A 26,221-nucleotide genomic window follows, 5' to 3' on the forward strand; every position below is an offset into this window, starting at 1 on the left:
TGCTACATCACCACATGATCCATCACACATAAGCCTCTGATTTACCATCCACATTAGCAATTTGGTCCATTGTGGCCAAACCATATCTCTTGATCTTCTCTATATAGCCATATAACACCATGTCATGTCTCATATGCAATGAGTTCCTTCATCATACTAGTTGAGCATATCAATATAATCAAGCCAATTTACCACCATGGCTCAATTAAGTCACACTAGTGAACATGTGGACTACTCCCCTGTGTATCTCAATATAAACACTTATTAGTCCACTAAGTTATCAATCAATTATCAAAACCAAACAAAATCCTTATAGACGGACACCAATTTCCTGAGATTGTCAATAAATAAATATATATGAACATATTTTATGTACAAAGACCGCATTCATGTACAACCTTGGATGAGATGCAATGCATTTTTTCAAATATATAACTGACACAATAGTGGAAGATGTTTTTTAAAAAACGTAAACCAAAGGTTGTTACACGAAGGATCTAGATTAAGTTTAGGGCCAATTCCCTGTATGCGGAAAATATAAGCGTTCCTTGTGTGCCACTGCCCCCACATGTCAGACACACAAAAATATACCTATATGTCATTTAGTGACACACAAGGAATGAATATAAAATCTGATGATATACCAGGATTTTTTCAAAAAAGTTGACGCTGTTGTATTAGAATATGTTGCATTTTTTTGCACTCGAAAAAAGGGTTCTATAACAAATAAAATAAAAGAAAAGAAAAGAACGAGAAGGCGCAAAGCCATAAAACCGCCAGGGTGACCACACGCCGGCGCGCACCGAGACCGAGAGAAAGGCAGACTGGGGGAGAGAGAGGAATCGAGAGACCACACGCCGGCGCCACGTAGCTTGATCTAGGCGATGGAGGTGGCGCTTGTGGAGCGGTTGGAGGCGGCGGTGGCGCGGCTCGAGGCCGCCGTGGCCTCCGGCGCCTCGCTCGCGTCGACGGCTCCGCGCGACTTCGACGCTCTGGAGGCCCGGTCGGATCCGGCCATCATGGCTTACGACGAGTTCGTCGCGGAGGCCGTCGGGCGGCTCACGGCCGCGGCGGAGAAGATCGGCGGGAAGGTGCTGGACGCGACCAAGGTGCTCGCCGAGGCATTTGCCGTCGCCAAGGACATGCTCGTACAGGCCAAGCAGCACCAGGTACCTGGCGGGCGCTCGCGCGATCTGGTCGATTTGCGTGTGCTCCGCTCGTAGATCTCCTTGTGTTTTGCCAATCCAATGCGTCATATCACGGGGAAATGACAGATTTTGTTCATCAAATCTAAGATCATTCTGCTGAAGTAGTTTTTTCTGCTGAAGTAGTTTCTCTAGTAGTAATTAGCTCCAGGATTGTTTTCCTATATGTTACGAATCGTGTAGGTATTGGTGGATCTAACTAAGCAATGCTTATTGAGTTATTGTTACCTCACTGAGCATTTCCCCCTTTTATGCTGTGCAGAAACCAGCATCAATGGCTGATGCGCAGGGCTTCGTTAAGCCCCTCAGTGATGTTATGGCAAAAGCAACTGCAATGACCGAAGGAAGGAGACCAGACTATTTCAACCATTTAAAGAGTGTTGCTGACAGTCTACCTGCTTTGGCTTGGGTGGCATTCTTAGGAAAGGACTGTGGTTAGTAAAGTCGTCCCACTTGGTTTAATCTTGTCAAACATACACAAGATATACCACTCATTTTGTTTTACCCCCTTCTTCTGTGTAAGGCATGAGTTTCCCAACGGCACATGTAGAGGAAAGCTGGCAGATGGCTGAGTTCTATAATAACAAGGTATGCTTCTCCTATGACCATTTTGTACTTTGTGCTCTACTTATATGTTGAGCATCTATAAATATAGTTGACATTGGATGCACAGTTTTTTAAAGCACTATCACACTTCTTTAAGATGGGTTCATCTTAGATGAGAGGGATGTAATGAGAAGATAAACAATACACATCAGCATATTTTGTTACTAGGGATTATACTGTTACTGTTTTTGTTACCTACTACCAAATGGCAGTCTGTTTATGTAACAAGAATCCAAAGATAACCAAGTAGATAAAATCCATGATCGTTTTTTTTTGAGAAAATGCATATTTGGCCTTAAATGGCATACCAACAAAAAATTTGGCCTGCTTCCAGCACAGACATTTGGTCGGAAGGAGCACATCGTAGAGAAGTAACAGTAAATATGCCACTTTCAAAACCCAGGAAAACATATTTGCTCCTCCATTAGTATTTTCATAAATTTGTTAATATTGGTTATATGAAAATTTATATTACTATTTTTTCCTTTCCTTCCATAAAAGACTTATCATAAATACAACTCTGAAAAAACCTTTATTCCTCCATTAATATGTTTAGAGTTACAATACCGACTATATGTGCGAAATGACCTCCAGCTGAATTGGTTAGATGGTCTGAGTAGCACTCATGTCCTGAGTTCGACTCCGCGTGATAGCAAATTCCAGTTTGGGTTAAAAAAAAATCCCCGACCTCAGTTGTGGTCATTCTCACATGGGTTACGGTGTCTCTATGGTGGTCATTCCACGACTTTTATCCCCCGTAGGTCGAGCTTTTTATACCTACTATACGAAGACTTCTCTTTAGAAATACTTTAACAAAAGTATGTTTTTATTTGTATACTACATGTATGGGTGGGGCAGGGGTTCGGTTTTTTTACGTATGTGAGAAGATCTTCTCTTCATAACAATGCATAGGGGCTGTCTTGCTCTTGCAGGTCGAGTTTTTTTTGATACCGACTATATGAAGACTTTTTCTAGAAATACCTAAACAAAAGTATGGTTTTATTTGTATACTACATATATGGTATATGGGTATAAATTTAGACAGCAGCGGTCAAAGTTGTCTTGAAGGTTACAAAAGGTCAGTATAGCTATCACCAAATAAGGAACCGAAAAATAACTGTATCCTTCTTAAAGTGCAACTCTAGAAACATATCTATTTAGACTTAACTGCTCTTGTATGCTTTGCTTGCTGATTAATTTGCTGTGATGCACTAAGATGGTCTTATTAATTCAAACTTTTGTTCTACTGCGAAGCAATTGCATCTTCACAAGTATGGTTTATGAAGCATATACTTCATTTTTTTCTTGCTCGTAGGTTCTTGTGGAGTACAGAAACAAAGACCCTGATCATGTTGAATGGGCTAAAGCATTGAAGGATCTATATATGCCTGGTTTGCGGGATTATGTTAAAAAGCACTACCCTCTTGGTCCTGTCTGGGGTCCTGCTGGAGGCGCTGTTGTTTCTCAACCAAAGGCTGCTGCTCCTACACCTAAAGCTCCAGCGGTTAAGGCTCCCCCTCCACCAGCTCCTCCTGCAGCGCCTCTGTTTAGCACAGAGAAGTCTCCAAAATCTTCAAAGCCTAAAGAAGGGATGTCTGCTGTCTTCCAAGAGATTAGTTCAAAACCTGTGACTGCAGGTATATGGAAACACTTGTTAGGATATGATGATTTCCTCTCCCAGACCTGATGAACAGACATATTAAACCACATTATTGCTGTGCAGGGTTGCGAAAGGTTACCGATGACATGAAGTCTAAAAACCGCGCTGATAGAAGCGGTGTTGTCAGCAGCACTGCTCCTGCTCCTGCTGCAGCTCCTGAAAAGACTTCCCGTGCAGGGTCCTTCTCTTTCAAATCTGGACCCCCTAAACTGGAACTTCAGATGGGACGCAAGTGAGTTTTTTTTGAACGTAATGGCAGGAGCTTTGCCTCAATTAAGAAGAAAGGATTTGACCCAGTTTTAAGGGAAACCGGGCCCAAAACCTGCACAGGGCATACAAACAACCCAGACAACAGCACCCCCCACACAATGTCCATCCCGAGTCATCGTTGCCGAGCTCAACACAAGTGACGAGCAACACCGACTCCCCAAGATGGGCATCACATGGCCAAAGGAAACATGACGACGACTACAAACACCGGCACAGGAGAAGGAAGACAGCGGCGCGCCGTCGTTGCCAAGCCACGAAACACCCCACTCGAGACAACTCTGATTGTTCACCAGCGAGACTTCCAAAACCTTGATTCTCTGCTCCCCCTCCACCAAATGCCTCACCTTCGAAGGAAACCAACCCACGAAGGGGGGGGGGGGGGTTCGCCCCACGTCATTGTTGCCGAGTCACATCCCTTGACTTAGCAGCTTTGACTTCACGATGCAAGCCTCCACCTCCACACGCAAACCGGGTCCCGAAAGCCAAAAGCAACCATCGAAGGCGACGATGTGGCCGAGACGAACTTCAGTAGCGATGACTTCAGGAAGGGAGTGACGTCGGGGACGCCACCGTCGCCGGTCCGAGATGGATCGAGTTTTCGCCCACGAAAGACAGTGATGGGGAACACGACGCCCTCAACAGGGGAAGTGGCGCCCAGGGTCGTCACTGTCGCCAAGGCTTTCGCCAAAGAAAACCCCCAGCACAACGCCAGACCAGGACCCTAGGACAAAGCAAGCCACCTCCCCGCCGCCACCCAGACAACCCACACAGACCCATCCAGAAGGCCATCGACGCGCTGGCTGCCACAACAGTCGCAAAGCTGCGTCGACCACCACCACCCTTCGGCTAGGCCCACGGTCCTGATCGAGCGGCTGCAGCACCTCCTGCCGACGCGCCAGATCCACTGGCACGCGCACCAACGTAGACACCGCTGGGGCCACTGCTGCCCACTTGCCGTCGCCACACAACGCCACCGGGGAGCCAGATTCGGCGGCCAAAGCCCCAGGCGAGGCCTCGTCGACCGCACGAGCAGGCCACAGCTCGCTGCACCTTCGTTCGCTCCTCACCGCCGCACCACCATGGGGAGCTCGCCCACCAGCACCAGCTGCCAGATCCAGGTCGACAAGGCCCAGATCAGCCAAACCCGGCGAGCTAGCGGAGACCCAGTCGGGCAAGGGTGAGGCCGGGGAGGCCACCGAACAATGGGGGGGGGGGGTGGCGCGCGAGCCCACTGTCGCCACGAGCAGGCCGCCGGCCAACCATGATGGCGCAGGCCGCGAGCAACCACGCAAGTGGGCGCGCAGGCCGAGCCACCGCAGCCGAGGGCGAGGCCAAGACCCGCGCGGTGTTGCCCTGCCCCTCGACGCAAAACGGCACACCATCTAGTATGCTATCTAAGAAACTGGAGCCGTTGGTTCACAGCTATATCTTGGGCTTAATAATTGGTAACCTGTAACAATGCCAACCTTGCTGAATGTTTTGCTGACCTGTTGTTTTGGATTTCTGTAGCTAGCTGGCACAAATGTGAGTATGTGGCTTGTGATCAAAAGAGGATTTTGGCCTCTGCACAATAGGAATTAAGCTAAAATTAAGCTATTGGTTCATTTTTCCAGAATTAAGATTATTATATGTAGGTAGAGTAGACATAGCTCACTTTGCGTTCTTTTAACCCCATACATCTTCCATTTGCATCACACATCCTGCCAACCCAAAGCCGTCTAATCGACTAATCATCATCTCAAGCATCCTTCACTTGCATTTCCAGATTGTGTGCTGAGTTTGAACCAAATGGACTTATCTCATTCCACAAAGGTTGGGCTTTTGCATTCAATCAATCACATGTTATCTGTCCACTTAATGCCAAACATGTGACAACTGTGTATCTTATAATCTTCTGGAATAATTATGCCATTCTTAAATATTTAAATTTTAATGATATAATGATGGCATAGAACTCTCTATATAGACAAAACAGTACATCACTCTATTTTAACTTCTGTCATGCTTGATCAAAACTATGTACTGACATGGTATCAAATGATGTCCATGTTTCAATATGTTCCATCCCTTGTGATTATTGACAGATGGGTGGTTGAGAATCAGGTTGGCAAGAAGACCCTTGCTATTGATGATTGTGATTCCAGACAATCTGTCTATGTGTATGGATGCAAGGATTCTGTCCTTCAAGTAAACGGTAGTGTATCTTAGTTTGATTGTATACCTTTCTATCCTTTGGTAACAAAAATCTTATAAAAAATTTACAGGCAAGGTTAACAATATCACTGTTGACAAATGCACTAAGTTTGGAATTGTATTCAAGGTTAGTTTAAATTGTTCGAGGCCAAGAGGTCCTCACCTATTTTGTCATATCATCCTGGCAACACATCTTTTAGCTACTATATGTTTCAGGATGTTGTAGCAGCTTTTGAGATTGTCAACTGCAATGGCGTTGAGGTCCAATGTCAGGTATTTTGTTTTATGTGTATGCATATTTATATTTTCCTTTTCACTATTTGGTATCTTTTCTCGCATTGTTTCCTCTGGATCTGCTCTTTTATCCTTTACAAGCAGGGCAGCATATCTAGTGTAAAAACCACTAAGTTGCTAACACGCTAACATCAAATCTTGTCCATCGGATCCACCATCTATGGCTAAGTGCAATCTCGCCACCTCTCAGACTATTTTCTAAAGAACCCCTATGTTTTCACATAATATGGCGTGCTATCCCCAGGTGGGATTGCACTCAGCCGTAGATGATGGATTTGATGGACAAGATTTGATGTTAGCATGTTGTCACTCTAATTATTTTTACACTAGATATGTCGCCTATAAGCAGATGTCTAGTCAGTCCATTGTATGTAAGGCCGACTCTAACAGTTTACCCAAAATTTACCCATAAGCACTGTTTTGCACTGTAGACTGCACTGTTCGTAGAGTGAAGTTTGAATATGGGTATGGGTAAGCCGTTAGAGATAGTCTAAAGTGCTTGATTTGATTGTTGACCGATTTATTGTCTTTAAAATAGCTCCTTGAGGTATGGTGTGATTTCTGTGTTTAATTATTAATTCTTCAAACCAGAGCACTCAAATGCTTTTATAATGTTGGTTATAATTTTATTCTGTTTTCTTTTAAACCTGTTATGTTTACAAATTTCAAGAATTTGAAATTGTCCAGAGTTTTATAATTCTCTTTGATATAACTGACATACTAACAAGGTCAGTATTTGAATGTACATTTTGTTACATTTTAAACTTGTATTTTGTCAAAAGTCCTGATTCCTTATCCTTTTCTCTCAGGGTACGTCACCGACAATATCAATCGACAACACATCTGGATGTCAATTATACTTAAGCAAAGATTCGCTGGGAGCTTCAATTACTTCTGCCAAATCTAGCGAAATCAATGTGATGGTTCCAAGTGGTGGCGCTGATGGTGATTGGGTAAGATCTGCACCTTACATTTGTACTTTCGGATGTATGAGAAAGCTTAACGTAGTAACAAAGGGTTGAAAGAAAAGAATTTTGGCAATATGTTACATTGTTACATTTTGCAGAGCTTTTAGGCCCATAGATGATTATATATCAATATACCACTGATATGCGAATACTGATTACTGATATATATTATCTTAACTTTCTAGTGTACACAGAAATAAAGTGGATTACTAAGGGGTTCTCTAGTTCAATCCAGAATCTCTTCCCATCTCAGATTTTTCATATTCTTATCATCCATTTTTTTCCCAAATATTATCCACCTGACATTGTTATAGTATCAAATCGTTTCTTTTCTATTAGAAGTCCCTTTTTCCGACTCGACTCTCACCTGATAGCACCTTCCTGCGGCGGCTAGGGTTGAACCGCCTCCCTGCGTCCAACTTTAGCGGTCGGTACGTGGCTCGGTCATCCCTAAATTGTCACAGCTCTTCCTCGTCGACCCTTCAACGCTTCCATCACCCAACATCCATGTCACCCGTCTGCATCTGACATTGCCCCTCTCAGTGCCGTCCTAGCCCTCACTTTGACGTTCGGTGATGGCGATGCTTCAGGCGATGACGCAACGTCTATCGCTTTTACATAACCTGTAGTTTTTACATTATTTATAGTTGACAGTTGTTTTAAACCAAACAATTTTCATCTTTTTCATAATTGTCAACTCACACCACAGCTGTAGCTGAACCAAATAGATCCTAAGTCTATTGCCTGAACCTGTTTGGATTATAGATCGATGCCATGCGAGATTTAAGATGCTAGAATATGACAATATGTTACCTCCCCCACCAGGCCACCACACAATTGTTCACATTCTTTGTCACTGCGGTACCAGTAGTTTTTTTTTGCATGTTATGTGAGGTGTTAGTACTTGTTATACGCACGCATAGCATTTAACTCGGCAATTTAATTAGCAATTTTGGTGTCAGGTTTTATCTTTTCTTTATTTAATTAGCATCCTAGACTTGTGAGTCAGTAACTCAGGATCGATTGGCACTGACGCTGACATATCTCTGTTTCTGTAACTATCAAACGCTCGCACGTAACTTGAGTTGTCGTATTATAGGTGGAGCATGCATTGCCTCAACAGTACATCCATAGTTTCAAGGATGGGCAGTTCACCACTTCACCAGTTTCACACTCAGGAGCGTGAATACAATTGTTACTGCTGTTGTTTTTGAGGTTTGTAAACAGTTTTGGGTCTTGCAGCACTGGACTCGGTCTGCGATTGTTGTTTTTTGTTGCCCTTGCTCAGTCCGCGGTGTGTATGTCCTGCATGCACGTGGTTCCTTTCTGTTGGTGTTTTTGTGTGCCAACAAACCACCAAACTTGGTTTGTATGTCTTTAGCTGATCATTCTTTGACACTGAATCTCATTATATTTGTATTCATTTGGACGCTTGCTTTTTTCGAGTCTCTTTTCAGATTCCTTTAACAAAGTGACAATGGCAAATGCTGTTATCGTACTTTAAATCTCGACGCTGTGCTTGGATCGTGAAACACGTACTAGAATACGAGAGGTGGCGCAATACATTAGGCAGAAAAAAGCATAAAGAAAAAAAAAGGTCATGTAAACATCAGCAAAGCTATGACCGGAAAACCGGCAATGATAGGGAGCATCGAGGAAGCGCGAGACGATTCAGCAGCACTAGGTTGGGCGCAAGCGGTAGTGGTCCCTCTCGACGTAGCCGTCCCTGGCCCCGGCCTGCAGATGCCGGAAGGCCCAGCTGCCGCCGTCGAGCCCTGCTGCGCTGGAGTCACCTGCACCGACGGAGGCACTCTTATCAGGAAGAAGCCAGTGAGCAAAAGACGAACCAGGAAGAAGCAGCTACATCACCATGTATCATACTGTAACCCCACCTGTGTCTGCTGCCCTGGCGTTGGCTTCAGCGTCGCGGCGGACGTGGTTGGCGCCGGAGCCGGCGCCGTGGCTGGTATCGGTCCGGCCGTGCCGTTCCTGAGCAACCCCGTCGGGTACGTCTCGGCGAGGCTGGTCTGGAACAGCCCGAAGTACCGCTCCGACGCCTTGCCGGGCTTGAGGTCCTCGTCGTACATGGCGAAGATGTACGTCTCCACCGACTTGCCGGGCGCGCGCGGCGTGCCGGACAGGGAGCGGAGGTGGGACACGAGGCCCGACACGAAGGCGCGCGCGTTCTCCACCGTGGCGCCGGCCTCGTCGGGGTCACCCTTGTGCGGCCAGCCGGTCTCGGCCACCACGATGTCCACGTCCTTGTACCCCTTGGCGTCCAGCGCGGCGCGCACGGCGTCGACCTGCGCGTCGAACATGTTGGTGTACGTGAGGCTCGACCCCGCGTCCGGGCGGCCGGCGTTGGGCTGGAACAGGCAGAAGGCCAGCGTCTCCGGGCGCGGGTCGCTGAGGTACGCGAAGTAGGGGTACGGGTTGATGAGGAACGGCGAGCCGGTCTTGCTCAGGAACGCCAGCAGCGGGTCGAGCGCCGCCGCGAGCTCCGGCTTGAACGCGCCGGAGGAGGGCGGGTCGGAGCTCGCCAGCACGTCCATGGCGTTCACGGTGGACACCTTGACGCTGGAGTTGGGCGGCAGCGCGTCGTGCAGGTTCTGCATGGCCGGGACGAGCTGCGACGCGAGCGAGGCGTCGGCAAAGAGGACCTCGTTGCCGACGGAGACGGTGGAGACGGCCGGCGACGAGGCCGGGAGGTGCGCGGCGACCCAGGCCGCCGCGGCCGCGGGCGAGGACGCGAGGTTGGCGATGTCGCCGTTGGTGGCGCCCAGGAGGAGGGAGACGCCCGTGCCGGAGAAGGCGGAGATGATGGCCGGGTCGGTCCCGTAGAGGCGCACCTTGGTGATGGTCGTGGACTGGACGAGGCGCGCGGTGGACGACGGCGGCGGGAGGTTGTCGGCCACTTCGCCGTAGTTGATGCCGATGAAGGACTGCGACGCTGCAAGCACACACGTGTCTCAGCTTAATCGTACTCATCAACCATTCAATGTACTGGGGGTATCATAAATAAAGCTAGACGTTTCTTCAAAAAATTCCCGCGCTGCAAAGACCTCCAATGAACACATAAGCCACTTCCAGCTCGAGTGCTCGACACGTCGAAGGCGAAGTCCGAGTCTAAACACGTGAATTAAAAAAAACTGTAGAATATGTAATTAGTTGATGGTGTCCCGTGTCGGTTTCACCGCACGCAGCTACATGTCGCCGTGGACTGATGGCATGTTGACACCTTGAGGGGACGGTGGGCGTGGATTCGTGTGGCTCAGAGAGCTCCAGAGAATGCAAACACGGCTCCTATTCCACACGGGCACTTATTCCTTTCGCTGTCAGACGAGACAACCAACGGAGGAAGCCGTCTGGAGGAGTCCAGACCAGACAGACAGCTGTAGTTTGATGAGGGGGAAAAGAATCGGCGTGTTCGCTGCGGCTGCAATCCGGCTGTGGCTGCGGCTTGTACAGTATTTTTCTCTCTATGGATTGCAGCTGCAGCAATCCAAACAGCTGCAACAGTGTCGGCTTGCAGCCAGCCGAACACGCCCAATAACGTAGAGCAACAGCTCAAGAAGAGATTCAGACTAAGAAGTTTGGACTGTGCCACTGTTTCTATCTTAACCGCCAGCTCGAGTGAAGCTAAATTTCTGTTTGAGACTGAATTTTGCAGCTGGCAACCATCATCGCGAATAGTAGTAGTTCAGTTCAAACTCCACAAGAAACAAAAAGAAAAAAAGAAGAGAAAAGTAGTACTATCAAGTGTTTCATTCAGCTAAGAACAGAGCTCTGACGAACTGACAAGACTCGATTACGAAACCGAAGACCCTCACCTGCGGAAGGTAGACGAAGAGCTAGCTGAAGGACTCCCAGGAGCGCAAGCAGCAGAAGCTCCCTTCTCCCCGTCATCTCCAGAGCCCCTCCCTCCCTCCCTCCTCTCTGACCCTCGCACGCACGCGTAATCAGACACACGGACAGACAGAGGGCACGATCTGATGAGACTCCCTCCGCGCCGGCCTCTCACAGTCACAGGCGGGCTGGGTGCTTCTTTATTCTAATAAATAACGCGGGCTTCCCGCGCCCTCGCCTTTGCCGGCAGGCTGCGCCCGGTTGCTTAGCGAGGAAGAGAAGGAGACCGAGGAACAGAGGTGTGGTGGCGCTCTCCCTCCTCGCGCTTTTGCGGAGCGATAACAGCAGCAGCAGCAGCTTAACAAGGCCGGCCCCGTGTAATTGTAAAGCTCTCGCTAAAACGGGTGGGATGGAAAAGCAAAGCGCTAAAGCCTACTAAAGCACCACGCCACCCTCCGCCTCTCGCGTCCAGGCTTTAATAAGAACGGCGAGCGAAGCCGCCCCGTTTGAACTGCGCGGCGACCAGCGGAGCGAGCGAGGGAGGCAACCTCTAGAACAGTAGAAAGGTGGCGATGGACCGCATTCCACAGGTGATTTGCAGCGACTCTGAGTCTCTGACGGTGTTTGTATAAGGCACATAGTTAGTAATACGGAATATAACCGAGAACACCGAAGGTTTGTTCGGTTTTTGATATTCCATACCGAAGATTAAGATATATTTTGACTTGCTATGGATTTAAATCGACTCAATCTCATCCAATCTATATGGATAAACACTAAAACGAATTACAAGCTCTAAACCATAAGACCGTCCACAACAGATCAAGTAAAATAAGAGATTTAGATTACACTGTTTACAAGTGAAATTTGAAATAGCGATTGAAACATTAGATGTCATAAAATAGCTGCCAGAGACAGCCTAACTTGCGTCTAAACGGGGATTAGCATTTTCTCAATGAAGTTAGCTGATTTTTATCGGAGCTGACTCTCGTCGATCTCCGTCGACGTATGACGACGAAAATTATTAACTTGTGTTGTCAGCTAGACGTAATTTTTGTCAACTTCAAATAACTAGTTAATTTTCGTCTGACTTCAGACAACTGGCGAAAATTACCTTTTATCGTGCTAATTTCTGCCGGCCAAAAACGAGCCGCCGACAAAGATTAGCTAACTTATGTAAGCTGATTGTTTAGTCGACGAAATTTATCTCTGGATGATTAACTTCCATCAGCCCACTACTTAACCAATGGAAATTAATAGTTTCACCAGCCACAACATATATCCATACTTCAGATCCATTCACATATCTTAAAATTGTCTAATCACACATCGCACAAAAAAAAATATCCATAACTCAAGTTAAATTACTATTCATACGCATTACATGGAACTGAATGTTACATAGCCATCAATTGGATAGTTTGAGTTTTGATTGCTCTAGAAGGGTCATCGAACATTGTATTCACAAATGCAGTTCCAACACCCCCTGTGCCCAACTATATAGACCAATATGGTATTAGTAACAATTAGACATTGATATATAAAAATTGAAAATTTACGAATACAACAAGGACTAAACACACATTTAGCTCTAGATGAAGAATTGTCGATGCGGGGAACTAAATGAAAGGTATGTTTAAAACGTTGTTCCCTTCATTGAGGTAGATGGTCTATATTTATGTGTAATAGGTATACAGTTTGATCAGATTACAACCAAGATAACTAACCTAGATACAAACTAGAATATCTAGCCTTAGATTCCTAGTTGGAGTCCTTAGAATACACGTCAAGCTCATGGCTTGTACTTATGTGAAGAGTAAGGCCTATATAATATAGTTTCCTTTCTAACATCCCCTCCCAATCAAAACTACACTAGTAAGTTAAGATTATTCTAAAAATTGCACATTGTGTAGATAAAGTCTCATTGAACCCATTAGTTATTTGATATTTTGAAGCAATTGCTCGAATCTCCAGCTATTTCCTTACTACTTTTTGTCAGACAAAATGATAATCGGTTTCAACATGTATACCTCGACCATGGAATGGATTTATAGCAAGAGATATTGATCCCAAATTATCACATTATAAACATGGCTTATCATCTCCATAAAGAATAATTTTTACCATCAAAATGTGGTGGTTTTTCAAGTGGAAACGATAGTAAGGGAGTAGTGGTGTTGTGACGAATGCGAGAATAATTGAAAGGGGTTTGAGAGTAATTTTGTTTAACCGTATTTTGTTGATGTCGATGCTTGTGGGAGGTGGACTCATTGCTACTAATGCTCGATGATGTTGATGTTGTGGCCTCATAGTATATCGCCTTCTTCATTATCTTCTTCTTGTTGTCCTTCTCCTTGTAGGACTTGGAATCCGAGCTAACGGATCCCTCGACCTTCTCCTTTTGCTTCTCTCTCGACAGCGTCTTGTTCTTTTGGGATGCACCCAACATCACTTTAGGTTGTTGGATAGTAATTGATGTCCTGAGCTCTGATACCAATTGAAAGTTGGCTAGAGAAGGGTGAATAGGCAAAACCTAAAATTTATCACTTAATAACAAAACTTGATCACAACTAGGCATTCGAGCATGATACAATTTAATCAGAGTAACGAGATAAGTTCTTCTTGCTTGTGTTGCTCTTATAAATGCATAATTAATTTTGAAGCAACACAAATGATTATAGTGAAGATCAACGCAGAAAACTTAGAGAGAGGGGGTAAAGTCAAATCGCAAACAAGCAAACACAAGACATGACGATTTTGATTTACCGGAGCTTTGTTCCAAATAAAACCTATGTTTCCGTTGAGGTGTCCTAAGTGACTAGGTCTCTTTCAACCCTCTCAAGTGATTCTGAAGATCAAACTTGAGTCTTCTTACTTTTCTCAACTCAATCGAAGAGACTAAAGTCTCCATAAGGCTCTCCACAAACTCGAAGTCTTTTGCTAGCCTTTACAATGAATGTGAGTCACAACTCCAAGATCAAGAGCTCAAGGACGCAACACGCAACACACTCTTCTTTATTGCACTACCACAACTCACACTAGAACGGCTACCACTTGCTCAATTCTCTCTAATGTGGCAATTAGGATATTTTTTATCAAATGGGAGTGTTGCTCTAGTGTATAGATTTGAATGCTCAACTCTTGTGTCTTGAAATGTGCCAGTTGAAGGTGTATTTATAGCCCACAACCACCTATATAGTCATTGTAGATAAACCCCCAGAACTGCATTTCATGTGGTTCAACAATGCTTGGTCCAGTGCACCACCCTCTGTTAGACTGTTGTTCCAGTGACCTTTCTGTTCATGGTGTTAGGCTATCAGATGCACCGGACTGGTCCGGTGCACCACGGAAATGCCACGTCAACACCATGTCATCCGATCATTGGGCGTATCTGTTTCGATCGTTGGGTGTATGGGAGGTCCAATGTAAATCGGACTTGGTTCAGTGCGCCAATTGGTTTCGTCTAGAAAACAACGTTTTTGTGCAACCAATCAGGTGCACAGTCTGCACACACTGGTGATCCGACTCGCCTGGTGTGCTAACCGTCAGAAACCCCAAAAATGTTCTTTGCACAATCGGTCTACTGACCCACCGGACTGGTCTGGTGCACCGCAGAGCAGCAGCCTTAAGTACTTTTTGAGGTTTTCTTCTTTTGTCTCTATTTAGCTTACTTCTTAAGTTTTCCTATGACTTAGACAAATACTCCATTCATCCCATAAAATAAGACGCATATTTTTTTGGCAAAGTCATTAGAGCAAAACTTTGACCATTAATTTCTTTTAAAATATGGAATTAACAAATACAAATTGAGCATCATATTAAAGTATTTTTGAATACAAATTCAAGTATGTAACATGAATACAATAAAAATATATGTTTTTTCTGAATTGTTGGTCAAAGTTTTAAAATGTTTACTTTCCTAAAAACATGTACGCCTTGTTTTATGGGATGAAGGGAGTATATCTAGAGACTGTCCAACCAATCTAAGTCATGGATCTTGACCATTTTGAGTTCTTTAACTCATATTCTCATTTTGGCTCAAACTTAGCTTCAAAATGCCAACTTCAAAATATGACCTTTCTTGCCTCTCTAGATTGTTCAAATATGATCTTAGGGACATTTAAAACTTATCTAAATGGTTGAACTACCATTAGTTTATCTTTTCCATAATATGTCCCTTTCTAGTTAGGTTTGAGTTATTTCTGACTTAGAATCTTCAATTATTAATCTTATGAACATGTGATCATACACTTAGTAAATTAGTTAGTCTATTATAATGTGATGGTCATCAAACACCTAAACTCATCTAAAAAATGGCTTAAAGCATGTTTTCCTTTCAATCCTGACTAAAACGAGAAGTGAAAACGGTAGGAAAAACACTCATACTGTTTCCGTCCTATTTTTACATTTTCAAATAAACAAGAATGGTCATAGTGTCCATAAATACGAATTTGAATAGGTCAATGTAGAAACCAGAGCAAAACAGAACGAGATATATTCTAATCGTTTTTACCCCTAATCTAGACGTGCAAGACACCATAGTCGATCTATCGAGTTGTCCCAAACTAATGATAGAGTTCTTTAGCACGAGGATGTAGTAGAAGTCGATGAGTAGTCGACGCTCGTCGGTCTTGGCGGTGAACACCATGGAGCTGACATTCTTTGAAAGCATCTAGGATCTTAGTGATTTTAATGATTAATAATGACACAAGATTATTATAACTAACATGTAGTTTATAGATGCAATTTAACACAATGATAGTGATTGTTTTTTGCAATCAATGGTTTTCATGCCCCCTAAGTATGAAATTTATTTTAGTTTTCAAAAGATGTATGACAAATTTAAGGATGTACTAGTTCTAAGTATCCATTGGAGTTGTTCGACAGCAAGAGTAGTATAGAACCTTTTTTCTTTGACCATATATAAACTAGTAGCTTGAACTAGATGATTCTAATAAGATTGGTGTGGTGTACACTATTTATCTTTACCTCTATATGGCTCGAATGAGGTCCAAAAATCATTTAGAACAAACCCCATGCATAAAGTTTTCGAATTGGAAGTGAGTTGGAAAGTTTAAGAGACATCATACCCTTAGAAAGGGTCAGCAGACCCATGCAAATGATCTGCCAGCTCCATGTAGAATGCCAGGGAAAGCATGATCATCATAACCTGTGAATAGGTTCGTCGGACTAATGCTCATGAGTCCGACAGTCTGCAAAAAATAAACCAGATCCAGATTGTGTTGGACTGGTCTAAAGGAAGCTGTCGAACCAAATATTATAAATGTAGTAGCTAGGATTCTTTCTGCAGAGCATCGGACCATTCAGACATTGCGACCATTGGACCATTAGGCAAGTAAACTTTGAGCAGATATATAGCATTCTATTTTAGTAAATTGAGCAGAAATAATCTTGCTAACGGTCAAGTGGGCTGTTCATTGTAGAGAAATGGAATTTTCCTATCTGATGGAATGTTTAAAACAGTTGTGGAGGTTTGGTGAATTTTCATAGAAGCAGTTATACAGACAATTGTACAATGTACTTTCTAAAAAATGCTACAACAAGCTGGCAGGTTTGAGTCTTTGGGGTATGCTTCTAAAAGAATGGGGTATAGATCACTGGGTGTCCGGAATCCGGAATTTCCTCAGCTGGTGGGCCGAGGCATTGCGTTTGGAGGCCTTACAGGAGGGTTGCCATACCCAGGTGGTAACCTGTTTCCGGCTACACCTGTCTGGTTTGGCCTAGACGGCAATGCGCCCATCCGAGCTGCAATAATCGCATTTCGTTCCTTCAGGAGCTTCTTTCTGGTCTTCTCGGTGTACTCTCTCGTTCGAAAGACCACCTGCTCAATCTCTGAAAACAATGACATCTTCACTTCTATTTTTTGGAACTGCACAAAAACAAGAATCACAAATAAGAATCGTAGATACTAGAACTACAGAACACACAACAGGAAGTAGGTACAGTTCCATAATTGGATTTTCATATTACCAGCTTTTCGATTACAAGTGCTGTCAGCCTTCGAATTTGATATTCCTCCTGATCACCGAGAAACCTAGCTTTCACAGCAGCTGCTGAAACAGCAGTAGCTGCTGCTCTTTTGAGCCTAGCTATGGAATCAGGTCGGTTGGCAGTCACTACAGAGCCCTTCTCTTCACCGACAACTACACTTTCAATGTTGTTAGGTTCTGCAAGATAGACAATATATAGAAAAAGAGAGTCAACTGAAAATGGATAAGGGGCAATGCAATTTATCACAAACACCTTTAGCAGGATTGAGGGAATACGTAACACAGAACATCAAAAATATTTACTCTCATGCTGGTGAGCTGGTCAATCAGGAAAAAAAACACACACGCGGTACTAGTGTAGCAACTAGCAAGGCTTAGGACATGTTTGGAAGCAGAGTATTTCAAACCACGGTTTTAGAATACTATGGTTTTAAAATATTATAGCACAACCATAGTATTTTTTACATCACACCAAATAACCAAATAATACTTGTTTGGAGACAAAGTATCTCAAATCATGGTATTTAGTATACATGTGCAAGAAGCTAGTCAGTCTCATAGACAAAAACTTCAGGTTGTAGTGGAGTTTTAAATACTCCAAAAAATTATAATTGTAACTACTAAACTATGGTATTCAAAACAGAGTTTTTTTTTACAAGATATCCAAACATCTCTTGGAAAAAATACTATAGTATTCTCCAATACCATGGTTTTATCTCAAACCTCTAAAATTACTTTCAAACACCCCCTTATTCTGAATATATCTACTTCCGCTTGGATGAAACTCAATCAAATGTCATGCTAGCAAATTGCAATAGATATATTGTAAAATAAGGAACCCTAGCCAGTAAATGTCAGCAATATGCCTAATTTGTGAATCAGTCACAGCTGTAAATGTAATTGAGTAAGCAAATAGTCACCTCCAGGTTAGGAATTAATAACTCCGCCCTTTCAATAAAAGCCAAGAGCTATAGAAAAGGCAGCAAACATAAAGAAGCTCTAATTGAAACCGAGTGAAAATGTGTGGTTACCCTTTATTGGTTTCATAATTCATATAGAGAGTTTTATGAGAGAAAAAAGCAGATGAAGTACCTTCCCTATCCCCATTTCCCAATGTTTGGCTGTGTTTCTGTTCCTGTACGGTAGCTGGTGTCGCCACTGCATCTTTAGTCTTATTGAGCTCATCCTTACCTTTTGAAGATGAATCATCAGGAGCCTCCACCTCAACACTTGGCAAGTCATTCACTTGTTCAGTATTACCTGCAACAACGTCGGGAGAAGCTAATAAAACCACATTCACTCGCATTATCTACAGGAAACTGAATCTTTCATGGAACTTATTGAACCTTTTGTAGTTTCGGTTGCACTCTTGTCCCCAATAGCAGTTGAATCACCTGACTCCTTAGCATTATTGGTTTTTGGCTCCACTAAGGAGCAATCATCACTTGAGACGCTCTTAATGCCTGATTCTTGGTGGTCATTTTGTGACATGGATGAATTGTTTTTCTTTTCCACAGATAAAGACTTACCTTCTTTCTCATTGATCTCTTTTTTCTCGGTATCAATTGAATTTTGAATCATATCCTCATCTTGTTTTTGATCACCATCTCTATTTTTCTTACTGCCAAGAGCACATTTCATTTATATCGTCAGAAAAACTTGTGAGCATTTCAATGCAAAATAGGTGCAAGCATTGCTTACCTTACACTAGCACAAATGTCTTTGAGTTCATCTGGCGGATCCTCAAGAATAAAACAGTGCCTACTTGATAATTGGAGTGCAGGAGACACATCAGATACAGATTTTAGTGAACTACGGAATGAAGTGGTGGTGTTATCATCTTCCACAAGACCAGCTAAATACGCTGCCTGCATAGACATACCTTAGGCCCTTGAGCGGTACATACTGTATGAATAACTTAAAATAACAATCAGTATGGTACTTACTAGTGCCATAACTGGATTTCCTGCATCCGCAAATGAACCTTCATATTCTGGGCTGTGACCAGTAGCCTCAAATGCAGATTTTAAGATATCAATAGCAACATTTGATAGTTTTTCACCAGAAGTATCTACATCTGCAGAATTTTCCTTTACTACAGGTTGCTCATCAGAAGATTGCTTTGGCTCTTCAGTGCTTGGAGATGCACCTGAATCTCTGCCATCTGAATTCTGAGTATCTTTATTTACAACAACACTGGCATTTTCAGTTTTTGTTTCTTCACAGTTTCCCTCTGTTTTCTCTGAGGCCTTTTCATCCACAGTACCTCTTCCTTCCACTTTATCTTCAACTTCCATTTTCTCAGATGTTTCAGCAATGGCTTTCTCAGTTGTGGCTTGATCTGTACTTACTGGGATGTTTTGATTAATATCTTTGCCATCATGGAAGCGGTCTTCAATTTGCATTTGAAGAAAGTGCAACATGCATTGTGCTTTTGTCTTAGTAGCAACATGTTCAGCAATCTCAGCCCATTTTCCACCAAAAATTTCCAAACCTTCTAATAGAAGTAATGTTTCCTCATCTGTCCAACTAGTACCACTAGCACCTGAAACTCCTGCAGAATCCATGAGGATGAAATCGGTTTTGGCCATGCCTGGATCAAATTTCCCTTCATTATAGCAATCACAACAGAGGTCAAAATCTGCCTGCATAAATGAAAGAAAAAAAAATTACCAATCGATGGATTCAAAACACAACTCTCCCTGTTTCTTAAACAATGGCAGTGTAAAAGGGCCTCTAGCCGAGTTGGTTAGGTGGTCTAAATAGCACTCCTTAGGTCCTGAGTTCGAATTTCAGGCTGTGGTTAAAAAAGGTCACTCGTTGGTTCCCCTGGTTGTGTGCACACGAGATGGACTGACCTATGGGGGGTGGATCCTCGTGTAGGGGCTGGGAGGGCTCAAAGCACGAGTAAAGATCTGGCCTATAGGGGACTATAGGGGACGGACCCTCATGTTTTATGGGGGACCAGCTTTCGTGAATCGTGACCTTTCTCGGTCGGGGCTTCGATTGAACTTCTTCTTAATTTAATATTGTGGGGGTGGTCTTTCCCCTACAGGCTGAGTTTTTAAACAATGGCAGTAACAAGAAAAGTTGACATCACAAAGATGAGGTAAGCAGTACAGGCCACAGAGAAGTATTTTGAAAAGATAAAGTCACATCAGATTGATGTTTATAGATCTCAGAATTCATAGATGGCAGGTTACTTGCACCCACATTCTATACCCAACACTGTAATAGTCGTTCTTTATGCAGTATAGGCGAAAGGGCCTCTAGCCTAGTGGTTAAGGGCTTCCGAGTAGCACCTCCAAGTCCTAGGTTCGATCCCCCTCGGGGGCGGATTTTCATGCTTGGTTAAAAAAAATCTACTCGTTGTGCCCCATCCGCTATCGGGTTACGATGTCCTGTGCGCCACCCTCTTGTTGCGCCGTTGCAGAGTTGACGGTTGACGTCGGTCCGTTAGTGATGGGGGCAGGGTTCGAGGATTTTCTCAGTCAGGACCATTGTTTCGGTCTCTTAATATAAGACCGAAGGGCGGTCTTTCCCTCCCCGGACGAGTTTTGTTTATGCAGTATAGACTGTGCCCAATCAATTTGGGAGGAGAAAACAACACTGAAAAAATGTATATACAAGAATCAAGTCTGCCTCCAAATAATACAGTGTGTATCTCCGCATACTGTAACATGTGACACTTATACTGAATCTGCATACATGCGCAGTATACATAAGCTGATGAAATATACAAGAAAATTTCAGAAGGGGCTACAGCACTGAATCAAAAAAAATCCAAACCTGGGTCCGACAATGATAGCGCTTCCGTGAGCAATCAACTGAACAGGAATTGCAGTGGTACTCAACAGAAGGCTCAGCTGCTGCAACCACATCTTGAATGAGTACAGATTCAGGAATCAAGCTAGGCAGAGGAGGCGGAGCTCTCACATCTTCTTTCATTGGTAAAGGCGTCATATATGATTGAACTGATTCAAACTTAAACAGTTGCTCGATCAAAGAAGCTTTCTCGTCATTAGAATTGTCTTGGGTCTCCTCTGGCTTACTCTCCTCATGTCCATCTGGTGGGAAAGGGTGGAAATTTATCAAGCCCCAGTGATCCAAGAATTCCAAGATTTCCTGCCGAGCATCGGTCTCCCCGATTGACAACTCAGCCAGGTCTTTGGACTCCAGCTGCAATTGAGGATTGGCATGAAATTTCATCATGATCGAATTTCTAACCGCCAAATATACCTCAGGTGTCCGCTTCTCAGATTTTCCATTAAAAAAAGAAGGCAAGGTCTGCTTCTCAACTGGGTGGATTTCTTTCCACGAAAACCATCCTGTGGAAGAAAGGGTTATTATTTGTATTTTAAATTCTGAGGCCCAATTTACCTTAAGCAATGAGTAGAAAAGAGAAACAAGATTCACGACTAATACAGTTGAATGTGAGACTTTGAAAGTCAACATGGATCACTGATTATTTGAATTCTTCACAGTATGCCTTGAGTAGACAATAACCACGAATTACAGATGAGACATTTAGCCCGATATTAATCCTAAATAAACGGTTGCTAATATGCCTTGAATAGTCAGAACTCAGAAGCTGTAGTGACTTACACTAGAAGAACTTAGGAGTTAGACAGTGATTAACACATTGAAAGCAGTCACTGGCCAACTGCAATCACACAACAGACAGGGAAATTACCATACTATCAGATTTACTATGGGTAGAGCAGGGTACTACCAGATTTACTGGCCTACTGCTTTAACTATTTTTAAAATCTCTAACCAGCCATCTTATTGCTTCCATCAGACAACACATTAAAATGACACATAGTAGATAGTGGCAACAGAGCAAAACTTTGAATAATGTCCCAAAATCAAACAATTGACACAAACAAAATGGCTGGAAGCTTGCATCAGTTATTCCAGTACATGCCACAAACCTTGACTTTGTCAAAGTTAGATAAGTAAGTATTCGTATTTACTGAGTGATAGACTGGACATACAGTAAAGCCATGGAGTGGACAACTCGACATAGATACAGGTATCACAAGGTGAGAAAAATGCAACATGGATAGGGATGAAAACGGTCGGAAACGGTATTTATTCGGTAGTCAGTTTTTTAGTTGTTTTTCTTTGATTGCGAATAAATAGGATATATAATCTACAATATAAATTTGTATTCTTGTTTTTAACATCCAGCTTGTAAAGATTCATAAAAGGAAAACCTCAAATTCATCCTATATTTTCTCAAATAATAGATATAAACTTCGGTATGAATTCGGAAATAAATTCGGTAATTTTTTCAACGTTTCGTGTTGTAGGGAGCAAATAATACATAAAACAATTTGTGTATTATTTTATTCATATGTGTACTAATGTGCTTGATAACATAAGAAAAGATCAACATTAAATTTTATGCATATCTATTTTAAAATATTAAATTTGTTCTAATAGTTCAGATTACCGCTTTCATCCCTAAACATGGATCAGTCCCCCTTCGTACAAGAAAACTCAAAAGCAAATTATTGCCATTTAAATTAACAGCATGAAGCTACATAACAAATTAACAGTTAAAGCAGCTAGATACTTCAATTAACAGCATGTTATAAAATTCTAGGTTCAGACAGTAAAGTACTTAAATTAAAGCATGCCGCTAAATAAAGCTATATACCAAAAACACCAGTAATCAACACATCATGAAGCAACTAAGCATACCAATTTGGCTGGTCTCCGATAACAAACTTCAAATTGCACAACGATAGGCTAAAAAGGGATGGTTCCCAGTAGGGATGAAAACGGTCGGAAACGGTATTTATTCGGTAGTCAGTTTTTTAGTTGTTTTTCTTTGATTGCGAATAAATAGGATATATAATCTACAATATAAATTTGTATTCTTGTTTTTAACATCCAGCTTGTAAAGATTCATAAAAGGAAAACCTCAAATTCATCCTATATTTTCTCAAATAATAGATATAAACTTCGGTATGAATTCGGAAATAAATTCGGTAATTTTTTCAACGTTTCGTGTTGTAGGGAGCAAATAATACATAAAACAATTTGTGTATTATTTTATTCATATGTGTACTAATGTGCTTGATAACATAAGAAAAGATCAACATTAAATTTTATGCATATCTATTTTAAAATATTAAATTTGTTCTAATAGTTCAGATTACCGCTTTCATCCCTAGTTCCCAGTGAACTAATCTAGAGAATGACTCTGCAGAACATCCCCAAACTAGTCACGAACATCCCCAATTCACACCCCAACCGAGAGATCACAGAAGTCTTCGTGGCGCAAAAGACTCACCAGCAAAGGTAGGGACCACATGGACGCCAGCGCCACGGGATCGGACGGCCTCGAACATCTCGTCTACCAGCGGCAGCTCCGGGGCCGGCGTTTCCTCTGTCTCGGGCCGGATCGCATCAACCACCGCCTGCCCGCCGCTCACCCCGTCCCCAGTTGCGGCCGCCGACGACGCTGGCACCGACTCCGACGGCGTGCCCGAGAGCTTGTGCGGCGACTGGCGCGCGGCGCGGGTGAGCGGCCCGCTGTGCAGAAGATGCGGGGGCACGTGGAAGGAAGCGTTCCGCTCCTTGGCCTGACGCTTCGACGGCGTGAACGAGGACCCGGCCGACTTGCGCTTGCCGCCGCCGCCACGGCGGCGGGGGGCCTCGACCGCTGGCGCGTCAGCATGCGCCGCCGAAGACGGCTTGGGCTCCATGCCGCGCCGGTGGCTTCGTTCCCCTTACTCCCGGCAAGACCAGCCGGGGAAGGGGACTGAGGGGAACGCGCCGCGCCTGCCGACTGCCCCTAGCACTGGCAGTGCTCTTCCTCCTCTCCTTACTCTCCTACCTCTGCTGTTCGTTGTGAAGTTGCGGGGACGTGGCGTCGGGTACCCATAGCCGCTCGTATGTCTCACTGATTGGTGGGGCATTTGCTGCCGGCGGCTAACTTTTTCCCAACCTCTGCCCGTCCGGTTTGCGTTTTGCTGCGCCTCTCGGCTCTCGCGAAGCATGACCCAGCAGGAAATGACGCGCGGTTTTTATCTCGACTTCTCGAGTCTGGTTTTACCAGATGGGTGTTTGATGAAAAAAAAACCTTACTTAGTGTTTGGATCCATTTATTTTAGAGGAATTAAAATTAACTTAATAAAGTAATTTATTTAGCTTAGAATTTAGCTTAGAATTTAGCATTTCATCACTTTTCAAAGTTCAGATATAAGCTTATTTTAAATTTATAGGCTGGAGGTGGATATAATTTTATGTATTATTAGAATATGATTCTACACTGCAATTTATAGGGCTTTCTTCGACTCACATCTCTATAATAAAAATGTAACACATAAGTATCTCCGATATCTTTCTAATAATAGTGTACAAATATATTTTGCATAAAACTGTATTAGCTTAATTGATATGTGCCTAAATTACTTTTATTAGAATGGAATTCAATTCCAAGGATCCAATTAAGTAAACGCGGAGGCATGTATCAATTAATAGGAGCGAGAGGCAACTCAAATTCATGGTAACGAGAGGAAAAGGGGAGACGGCGTGGACGCGTGGGGGCGCGGACGCGGGCCCCTGGGCCAAAATCGGCATGGGCCGAGCAGAAAAGGATTTGTCCTTTTCTTTTTTCCTCTATCTTTTTCCCTTTTTTTATATGTGTTTCTAGGTGTAGAATAAATCCCTACCATTTGCTAGCAAGATGAAAATAGCTATGTGTAGTGCTTATAACAATCACCATTCATGCACATATATAGTTTTTCCAAAAATAGGTGTGATGATGCTAGGGTTTTGGGATTATGCAACTAAGGTTTTCTTAACTAATCCCCTATTTGAAAATTGGGATGTTACACCGCTAAGCTTAGACACTAGCACAAGGTCGCCTAACCGCCTAGTCACCAGATGCTAGTGCACAAAGTTAGGATGCTTATGGCTCGTCGCCTAGTCCTAGCATCCCTCTACCACTGCTCTTATGGCCCGTCGCCTGGTCCTAGCATCCCTCTAACACTGCAGCTGGCGCCCGCTGTCTCCCAACTCCCGCCCTCCCCTTTGTGTCTACAATTTGTAAACCCTCTAGGCTCCAGCACAGCAATCCCCAATCCTTAAGGTTTGCCCTGCAATTTATAAACCCTAGGTGCTAGACATGTATCTCATTGTTGATCGTTGATGGTTGATCCACTATGATTTTTTTGTAGTGGCTAACATAAGAAGAAGCGGGGGGGGCATTGACTCTCTTTTTTCGTAACAATGCTACAAAGAAGCAGCAGTTTATTGTTTATTCGTCATCTCTAGATGCTACTTAAACGCAAACTCAAGAACAAGAGGAAGAGAGAGTAATTGAACATATTGTGAATCTTATGCCACCTCCATCGTCATCAGCACTGCCACTGCCATCATCGACACCACCGGTTTAAGATGTCAGTCACCTTCCACATGATCTAAGTGAAAGACAACCTGTTGCAAGTTATCATGCTAATGATCATGATGTAATCCAAAGAGCATATATTCTGAGATCTCCAATTCAACCATATGCACATGAATTCCCAAACAAGAAAGTTGGAGATCGCCATTTCAATTTTGTGTGGTTCCAAAATTTTCCTTAGATCTAATATAGTGTTGAGAAAGATGATGTATTTTGATTTGTGTGCTATTTATTAAAAAACAAAGCAAATATGAGCAAAGGGACTTCTACATTTACTTTGGATGGTTGGAATAAAGGTCTAAAGCACTTCTAAAACATGCAGATTCTATGGCACATAAGGCAGTTAAAGAGATAAATCTTGGCTTTGTGAATCTTGATGTAGCAATTGATAATAAAATTGAGAAGTAGAGTAATGATGATAATAATATTTATGTGATAAGGTTGGTGTATTCACTTCGATGTTTGAAGTTTCTTTTGCATCAAGGATGGTTAATCTATGGACATGATGAAAGTGAGGAATCTACCAATAGAGGGAACTTTTTTGAAATTTTGAAATTTTTTATTCAAATAGTGAAGAGGTGAACAAGTATATTCTAAATAATGCTCCAGGTAATTGCACTTTTGAAAGGGAAATGTGCCATTGGGCCATTTCTAAGTGTTTTGGTGATTTAGTGTCCAACACAAGTGCCTAAGTGTCAAATGGTGGACAAAGTACAAATCAAGTATAAATGTATGTTTCTCAGACT

At 43.2% G+C, this 26,221-nt stretch overlaps 3 protein-coding genes across 3 annotated transcripts; 1 reads left to right on the forward strand and 2 right to left on the reverse strand.

Moving 5' to 3' along the window:
• Positions 1-780: 780 nt before the first annotated feature.
• LOC100279338 (adenylyl cyclase-associated protein) lies at positions 781-8,690 on the forward strand. Its single transcript, NM_001412940.1, has 10 exons — positions 781-1,169; positions 1,468-1,639; positions 1,729-1,793; positions 3,127-3,448; positions 3,535-3,703; positions 5,826-5,935; positions 6,006-6,061; positions 6,151-6,207; positions 7,038-7,181; positions 8,296-8,690. The coding sequence occupies exons 1-10, from the start codon at positions 885-887 to the stop codon at positions 8,380-8,382; spliced, it is 1,467 nt and encodes a 488-aa protein (NP_001399869.1). The 5' UTR covers positions 781-884; the 3' UTR covers positions 8,383-8,690.
• LOC100284486 (glucan endo-1,3-beta-glucosidase 7) lies at positions 8,605-11,504 on the reverse strand. Its single transcript, NM_001412941.1, has 3 exons — positions 11,027-11,504; positions 9,089-10,146; positions 8,605-8,989 (listed from the first exon to the last, which is right to left on the reverse strand). Exons 1-3 carry the CDS (start codon positions 11,100-11,102, stop codon positions 8,795-8,797), a joined length of 1,329 nt encoding a protein of 442 aa, NP_001399870.1. The 5' UTR covers positions 11,103-11,504; the 3' UTR covers positions 8,605-8,794.
• A 4,900-nt stretch (positions 11,505-16,404) lies between these two features.
• LOC103625928 (SWI/SNF complex subunit SWI3D) lies at positions 16,405-24,043 on the reverse strand. The gene is given in 9 exon segments (XM_020537882.2): positions 16,405-16,932; positions 17,034-17,230; positions 18,146-18,341; positions 18,343-18,370; positions 18,372-18,674; positions 18,755-18,921; positions 19,000-19,698; positions 20,843-21,381; positions 23,358-24,043. Coding segments are annotated over 9 exon segments (2,790 nt in total). The 5' UTR covers positions 23,773-24,043; the 3' UTR covers positions 16,405-16,686.
• Positions 24,044-26,221: the final 2,178 nt, after the last annotated feature.

The sequence above is a fragment of the Zea mays genome, chromosome 5 (genome assembly GCF_902167145.1).
Source record: "Zea mays cultivar B73 chromosome 5, Zm-B73-REFERENCE-NAM-5.0, whole genome shotgun sequence".
In the NCBI taxonomy this organism is placed as follows: domain Eukaryota; kingdom Viridiplantae; phylum Streptophyta; class Magnoliopsida; order Poales; family Poaceae; genus Zea; species Zea mays.